Source organism: Colobus angolensis, unplaced genomic scaffold, assembly GCF_000951035.1.
Source record: "Colobus angolensis palliatus isolate OR3802 unplaced genomic scaffold, Cang.pa_1.0 Scaffold70, whole genome shotgun sequence".
Classification (NCBI taxonomy): Eukaryota; Metazoa; Chordata; class Mammalia; order Primates; family Cercopithecidae; genus Colobus; species Colobus angolensis.
In genome coordinates, this window is record NW_012120710.1 from 4,868,044 (window position 1) to 4,876,352 (window position 8,309).

Consider the following 8,309-nt stretch of genomic DNA (forward strand, 5'->3'; position numbering starts at 1 on the left):
AGCTACATTATATAGAATAAACATTTACTTTGCTATAGAATGTAATGTAACCCAGGCACTACTTTATCATCAAGCCTTAGGTTGGTTGGAGAAAGATAACAAAAAGGAACATGATTGTGCAGAAACAGACAAATCTTTGTGGAAGGCATTTGAAAATGGCATTCCCTCTCCACAGTGTGTTCACAGTGTGGGCAAATTCACTGCTCTGTCGTACTTTCTGAAAATAAAGAACTGTTACATCAAGGTGAATTATTTATAAATCGTGTACTTGCCCAGAAGGGAACAGACTTTTATTATCATAAGGACCCTTCCTTGGTGCTCTTTATCGACAGAATCCAAGACCTTTCTTGAAAGGACACTAGGACATAAAGCCACCTTTTAATGACTCATTGAAATTTCTCACTCCATCCGTTTCGCTAGTGATCATGGGTCCTCAGAGGTCAGTCTTAGTGTCCTTGGATAAAGAGCATGAAGCAAGGGTGGCTGAACCAGAGTTTGAATCCAGATGCTCTTTCCACTAAGCATACACCTTTCCATTAGATAACACCTCCTTCCCACCCCAACCAAACAGCTCCAGTGCACCGCTTCCCAGACCATAAACATACTTGTCTATTCTGCTATATAGTCAGTCCTTACATTGCTTTTTTCTTCTGATAGACCAAACTCTTTAAGAACAAGTACTTAGTCTTATCTATTTCTAGATCCCCCACATTACTCAGAAAGTTACTCCGTAAATGTTTGTAGAACTGATTTCTATGTGAAGCAGGTGTGCCCCACCATTCTGTTAACATACATTAGAAAACTAAATCTTTTGAAAAGTTGTAATATGCCACCTAAGAGCAGTAACAGTTCCTAGAAACTCTCTAACATGCTTAGAAAATGATTTATTATAAATTATCTCCCCAATAAAATGATTGACTGGCTTATCTTCACCGTCATGAGAGCATCTGTAATTAACTGAATAAAAAAATTATACCATTAAAAGAAAACCATCCGTGATCTTGTTCTAACACCTGCCACTCTAGTATTATATCTGTCACGTGGTACTATGATAAAGTTATCTAGAAATAAAAAAGGATACAATTGATAATTCATCAAATTGTGGAGCTTCAGTATTTAAAAAGATGTATGTTAAAATTACATTATTTTAAAGATCAAAGAAAACTTTCATCATACTGAGTATTTGATAAGGAACAAATAGGAAGTGTGATGACTCAGTTTTGCCCTGAGGGGATGGGCCATCAGTTGCAAATTGTGGAATTTCCTCTGACATAATGAAAAGATGAGGATGCATAAGTTCTCTAGTGGGGAGATGATATAAAAAGCCACCAGAGCACTCCATAAGGCACAAACTTTCAGAGACAGCAGAGCACACAAGCTTCTAAGACAAGAGCCAGGAACAAACCACCGGAAGGAACCATCTCACTGTGTGTAAACATGACTTCCAAGCTGGCGGTGGCTCTCTTGGCAGCCTTCCTGCTTTCTGCAGCTCTGTGTGAAGGTAAGCACATCTTTCTGACCTACAAAGTTTTCCTATGTCTAAATGTGATCCTCAGATAGCAAAGCTAGTCTTGATGCTTTGATAACAAGTGTCCTTTTTATTCAGAAACAGAATATAATCTTAGCAGTCAATTAATGTTAAATTGAAGATTTAAAAAAACTATATCTATATAACTCTTAGGAAAGTATAAAGTTTGATCAATATAAATATTCTACTTTTATAATTTATACCATGTAGCATGCATATATTTAACATAAATAAGTAATTTACAGTATATACTATTGAGAACCACGGATACCTATATTATGTGTTAATATTGAGTTGAGCAAGGTAACTCAGATAATTCTACTCCACGTAGTATTTCACTGACAAGCCTCAAACTTGTCATTAATTCTTGTCTGGTTTAAAGATACCCTGATTATAGACCAGGTCTGTACAACTTATTTATATATTTCTGTTAATTCTTTCTGAAGGCAATTTCTATGTTGGAGAGTCTTAGCTTGCCTACTAGAAATAACACTGTGGTATCACAGAAGATTATGCAATATGGATCAGATAAAAATACCATGAAGATTTTGATATTGTACAAAAAGAACTCTAACTCTTTATATAGAAAGTCGTTCAATGTTGTCAGTTATGACTGTTTTTAAAAACAAAGAACTAATTGAGGTCAAGGGCTAGGAGAATATCTGGCTTTCAATGTCAGGAATGAGTTTACTAGAAATACGATGCTTTCCACAGTCTCCAAATAGAAAGGAAGTAGCTGGCAGAGCTGTGCCTGTTGATAAAATCAATCCTTAACCACTTTTTCCCCCAACAGGTGCAGTTTTGCCAAGGAGTGCTAAAGAACTTAGGTGTCAGTGCATAAAGACGTACTCCAAACCTTTCCACCCCAAATTTATCAAAGAACTGAGAGTGATTGAGAGTGGACCACACTGCGCCAATACAGAAATTATGTAAGTACTTTAAAAATGGTTAGATAATTTGTTCTAGCAAACTTATAATTAAGGAAGGTGGAAATATTTAGGAAAGTTCTAGGTGTTAGGATTACAGTAGTAAGTGAAACAAAACAAAATAAAAATATTTGTCTACATGGCATTTAAATATGGTAGCTTCTACAACTACTATAAATGTTATTTTCGACTTAGACTTTATGCCTGACTTAAGGAATCATGATTTGAATGGAAAAATTAAATATTAATCTGAACCATTTCTCTCTTATTTCAGTGTAAAACTTTCCGATGGAAGAGAGCTCTGTCTGGACCCCAAGGAACCATGGGTGCAGAGGGTTGTGGACAAGTTTGTGAAGAGGTAAGTTATATATTTTTTAATTTAAATTCTTCATTTATCCTGAGACATATAGTCCAAAGTCAGCCTATAAATTTCTTTCTGCTGCTAAAAATCTTCATTAGGTATCTGCCTTTTTGGTTAAAATAAAATAACATCAATAGTGAGTTTGTTGTGCTCATGACCGGAAAGACCATACATAGTTTGCCCAGGAAATTCTGGGTTTAAACGTGTGTCCTATACTCTTAGTAAAGTTCCTTGTCACTCCCAGTAGTGTCCTATTTTAGAGGATAAATTCTCTGATCTCCCTATTTATAGTTGAGAATATAGAGCATTTCTAACACATGAATGTCAAAGACTATATTGAGTTTGCAAGAACCCTACTTTCCTTCTTATTAAACATAGTCCATCTTTAAATTTTTAATTTTATTTTAGGGCTGAGAATCAAAATTCATAAAAAACAATACATTCTCCATGGTATCCAAGAATTCCTCAGTGAAGATGCCAATGAAACTTCAAGCAAATCTACTTCAACGCTTCATGTATTGTGTGGGTCTGTTGTAGGGTTGCCAGATGAAATACAAGATGCCTGGTTAAATTTGAATTTCAGTAAACAATGAATAGTTTACATTGTACCATGCAATATCCGGAACATACTTATATGTAAAATAATATTTATTTGAATCTACAGCAAACAACAAATAATTTTTAAATATAAGAATTTTCCTAGATATTGCATGGGAGAATATACAAATAGCAAAATTGAGGTCAAGGGCCAACAGAATATCTAAACTTTAATTTCAGAAATTGAATGGGTTTGCTAGAATGTGATATTTGAAATATCACATACAGATGATGGGACAATAAATTTTGCCATAAAGTCAAATTTAGCTGGAAATCCTGGATTTTTTTCTGTTAAATCTGGCAACTGTAGTCTGCTAGCCAGGATCCACAAGTCCTTGTTCCAATGTGCCTTAGTTTCTCCTTTATTTCTAAGTGGAAAAAGTATTAGCCACCATCTTACCTCACAGGGATGTTGTGAGGACATGTGGAAGCGCTTTAAGTTTTTTCATCATAATATAAATTATTTTCAAGTGTAATTTATTTACCTATTTATTATTTATGTATTTATTTAAGCATAAAATATTTGTGCAATAATTTGGAAAAATAGAAGATGAAGAATCATTGATTGAATGGTTATAAAGATGTTATAGTAAATTTATTTTATTTTAGATATTAAATGACATTTTATTAGATAAATTTTGATCAGAATTTTCAGATTAAACAAACAATTGGACATCCAGTTAAATTTTCATTTCAGATAAACAACAAATAATTTTTTAGTATAAGTACATTATTGTTTATCTGAAATTTTAATTGAACTAACAATCCTAGTTTGATACTCCCGGTCTTGTCATTGCCTTGTATGTTATGCAGTGCTGTGTTGAATTACGGAATAATGAGTCAGAACTATTAAAACAGCCAAAATTCCACAGTCAATATTAGTAATTTCTTGCTGGTTGAAACTTATTATGTACAAATAAATTCTTATAATATTATTTAAATGATTGTACTTTTTAATACAAGGTTTTATATTTTTAACTTTAAGATGTTTTTTGTGTTCCCCAAATTTTTTCTACTGTTTCTGATTGTACGGAAATATAAATGTAAATATGAAACATTTAAAATATAATTTGTTGTCAAAGTAATCAAGTGTTTGTGTTTTTTTAGTTTTAGCTTATTGGGCTTATTGGGATTCTCTTTGTTTGTATTTAAAATTATACTTTGATTTAGAAAAGATAAATGCTTCCCCTTAGCATTTTGTTTACTCTATGGAAAATTACAAACTTTTATTTTTAGAAAACAGAATTCCTTTCCAGAAATGGGTTACAAACAGTAGTGTCCTCACAGAATGTTGGAAATGTTTTCAACTTCCCACTGTATACTATTTTGCTAATAAGTCTATCTTCAGATTTCGATTAACCAGTTTGTATGTCTGTACCCTTTAGCATAGCTGGACATTTAAAGAGGAAAGAGAGTACATGTTATAAGTTGCTTATCAGTAACTGAGGAATAAAACTGACATGTATGAGGCAAAGAAGTTTAAAATATGGTTAAAGGCTAAGCATATTTACAAACAAATCAAACAATACTCTGAGAAGTAAAAACATAATTATTTAACTAAAAAATTTTAGTGGATAAATTTTATAACAAATTAGACACAGTTGAAAATAAAATTAGAAAACTAGAAAATAGAACCGAAGAACTTTATCTGGAATTCTTATAGGGGAGACAAAGAAGTAGAAATTTGGAAAAAGAAGTCGAAAGGCATGGAGGATACAGGTGTAAGCTCTCATAGATGTCTAATTGGATTGTCACAAGCAGAAGAGAGAGCAAAGGGTCAGAGACAACATTTGAAATGACAATGGCAAAAATCTTTCTGGAAATGATGAAAAATTACAATGTTTCAAAAAATCCAATGTATCAACATTTACCTCTATATTCCTATTCAAAAAACAAGGATTTTAGAACTTTTACATTTATCCACTTTCTAGCTCATATGCTATTGTTGCTGGCTATTTTAAGTTCACTTCTTCTTAAGAGCTCCACAAGTCTGCTTGTATGTAGGTATGTAGATTTACCTGAATATTTACCAATTCATTTGTTTTCCATTTTTTGTTTCATGTCTCAGGCCTTTTAAGCCAGTTTCTTTCTGCCCCAAAGACATCCTTTAAATTTAGTTTAGTGATGGTCTGCTGAAGACAAATTTTCTCATTGGTTGTCCAAAGAAAGCTTAATCCCAAGTTTGTTTTTGAGAGGTGTTTTTGCTGGCATATGTTCAATTTATCGGAATATTTGTCAATTGTAAACTTCTGTGCACTTAATAAAAGAATGTCAAAAACATATAACGTATACATTCTTATAACTAGAAGGAAGGGGCAACACATAAATGAACCATCTCAATAGGAGACTTAAAATAAACTCTTAGTAATTGATTGTCCAAGCAGACAGAAAGCAACATGGACTTAGCAAATTTTAACAGCACGTTATCAAGCCTGACCTAAGAGATATGTATAAGACGTAGTGGATGACAATTTTAGGACACACATTGTTGTGTAAGTACCCTTTGATAGGAATGGCTTCATAATTTGAAAAGTATAATGCAAAATAAAAATGTAGGATCCTGTGCTCAAAAATTATTAAAAATGTAATAGTAACAGTTGTGATAGCAAATCAATAACACATGCATGGAACCCTTCTGAACATGAGCCCTGTACAAGTATACAGGTCACACACCCATGAAGCAGACCCTGCCCATAGAATATTTATGAAACTTAATCACATTCTGAGGCATAAAACAAGTCTCAACAAATTTCAAAGAATTGATGTTATATAGACCACATCATCAAAATATTTTTCAATTAATTTAGAATTCAACCACAAAAATATAAGTACTAAAAAGCCCATATGATTGGAAAACAGTAAACACTTCTAAATAAATTGTCTTTGTAAAGAAAATCAGAATGAAAATTCAAAAATTTTTAGAATATAATTACGTAATTACTGCATGTCAAAACATGTGTGCAGTAGATAGAGTAATGGCATACCAAAAGATGTTCATGCTCTAACCCGTGACATCTTTGAATATGTTACCTTACACAGCCAGAGACTTTGTAGGTATGATTATGTAAAAGATTCCAAGATTGGAGATTATTCAGGAGTATCTGTGTGGGCCTGATGTAATTGATGTAATCATAAGATTCTTTCTAAGAGGAAGGCAGAATGGTCAGATACAGAGAAAGGGATGCTATCATGGAGAGGAAAGAAGTGCTACAGGGAAAAGCCCAGGAGTCAAGGAATACTGGTGCCTTTAGAAGCCAGAAAAGCAAGGAAATGGATTCTCTCCTAGAGGCTTCAGAAGGAAAACAGCATATCTACACTTTGGATTGAGAACTTCTGACCTTCAGAATCCTAAGATTTGTAACAATAAATTGGTGGTGTTTTATGCCACAAAGTTTATGGGATTAGTAGCAACAGAAAACATAAACTGTTTTATGAAATTAATTTAATATTTCTAGTAAGTATCTTATACTTACAACTGTAATGCTTATATTAGAAAAAAAGAACAAGTATAGTAAAATAGTAAAAATAGAAAAGTAATAAAGAAATGAGCAAATCATTAATAAATCAACAGAGGATTTACACAAGTTGGTTGTTTTGAAAGATTAATAAAATTGATAAAATTGAATTGAAAATAAAAGAAACTACGATTAACGGCACTACATTTGAAAACAGATTAATGGACATATTTCTACAATACTGTATTTCCAAATCTAACTCGAGAATTAAAAAAAATCTATAGAATTCAATAACAAGGACATATTAATCAATATTAAAAATATTTCTACTAACAAAAAAATAAATCACACAATTTTATAAAAACTCATTCATAAAAACACATTATAAAAATTGTTAAAGAACACAGTATTAACAAGATAAAAACAACATTTAAAAATTTTAATACATCATAACAAAGAAATGCAACTTGATTAACTGAATACAACTTAAAGAACTGAAGATCAATTAATGAAATTCACTATAATAAGGTAGTAAAGGAGAAAAAACTGGATCATCTCAATGGATTCAGAAACAACCTAGGATATGACTTAACATCCAATCATTTTAAAGAAAGAAACCTCTAGGAATGGCAGGAAACTATTTTAAACCTATAAAAGCTACAATAAAGCAAACAAAAGTCACAGCATACTCAAGACTTAAGGGATAATTTTAAAATAGTAATATATACAATTGAACCAAAACAGGTTTCCATTATCATCACTTCCATTCAATTTTTTATTGAAAGTCCTGGGCAATGCAAGGAGATAGGAACAAAGATATTAAAAAGTAATAATTGGGAAAGAAAAAAATAAAAGGTAGAACTCAAAAGACTATATAAAGATAATTGATTAACTTTTAAAAATTTTGCTGGGTATGAAAACAATTAATAAAAACCAGTTGCTTCTCTGTACAGCAGGAACAATTAGAAAAGGCAGCTAAAAGCATACTATATAAATTAGCACCATCATTTAAATCAACAGGAAATAAATCTAACAAAGCTGTGTAAGAAATGCGTGAAGAACATTATTATACTTTATTAAACCCCCAAGATTGGAGATCATCCTATAAAAAACCCTAGAACACAACTTAGGCAATACCATCCTGGACGTAGAAGTGGGCAAAGATTTCATGACAAAAATACCAAAAGCAATCTCAACAAAAGCAAACATTGACAAATGATATCTAATTAAACTTAAGAGCTTCTGTGCAGCAAGACAAATTATCAACAGAGCAGACAGACAACCTAGGGGATGAGAGAAAATATTTGCAAAATATGCATCTGACAAAGGTCTAATATCCAAAATCCATAAGGAACTTAAACAAATTTACGAGAACAACAACAACAAAAAAACTCCATTAAAAAATGAGTAAAGGACATGAACAGATTGTTTTCAAAGAAGAC

General features: G+C 32.1%; 1 protein-coding gene across 4 annotated transcripts; it reads left to right on the forward strand.

Moving 5' to 3' along the window:
* Positions 1-1,284: 1,284 nt before the first annotated feature.
* On the forward strand, positions 1,285-5,103 carry CXCL8 (chemokine (C-X-C motif) ligand 8). 4 transcript variants are annotated; one of them, XR_001000167.1, is made up of 5 exons: positions 1,285-1,501; positions 2,322-2,457; positions 2,729-2,812; positions 3,224-3,603; positions 5,093-5,103. XR_001000167.1 is itself a non-coding variant. In XM_011927152.1 (4 exons), exons 1-4 carry the CDS (start codon positions 1,438-1,440, stop codon positions 3,243-3,245), a joined length of 306 nt encoding a protein of 101 aa, XP_011782542.1. In that variant the 5' UTR covers positions 1,285-1,437; the 3' UTR covers positions 3,246-4,497. The 4 variants fall into 4 exon arrangements, 1 of the variants encoding a protein (XP_011782542.1); XR_001000169.1 differs by lacking the exon at positions 5,093-5,103 and adding an exon at positions 3,994-4,023 and having other exon boundaries at positions 1,320-1,501; positions 3,224-3,451; XR_001000168.1 differs by lacking the exon at positions 5,093-5,103 and having other exon boundaries at positions 1,320-1,501; positions 3,224-3,478; positions 3,533-3,627.
* The last annotated feature ends 3,206 nt before the right edge of the window (positions 5,104-8,309 follow it).

Excerpts from the sequence above, each read along its gene's own strand:
- CXCL8 (XM_011927152.1), top strand. The coding sequence starts at position 1,438 with ATGACTTCCAAGCTGGCGGTGGCTCTCTTGGCAGCCTTCCTGCTTTCT. Across the intron at positions 1,502-2,321 it reads TTCTGCAGCTCTGTGTGAAG|GTGCAGTTTTGCCAAGGAGT; the intron begins GTAAGCACATCT and ends TTCCCCCAACAG. Across the intron at positions 2,458-2,728 it reads TGCGCCAATACAGAAATTAT|TGTAAAACTTTCCGATGGAA; the intron begins GTAAGTACTTTA and ends CTCTTATTTCAG.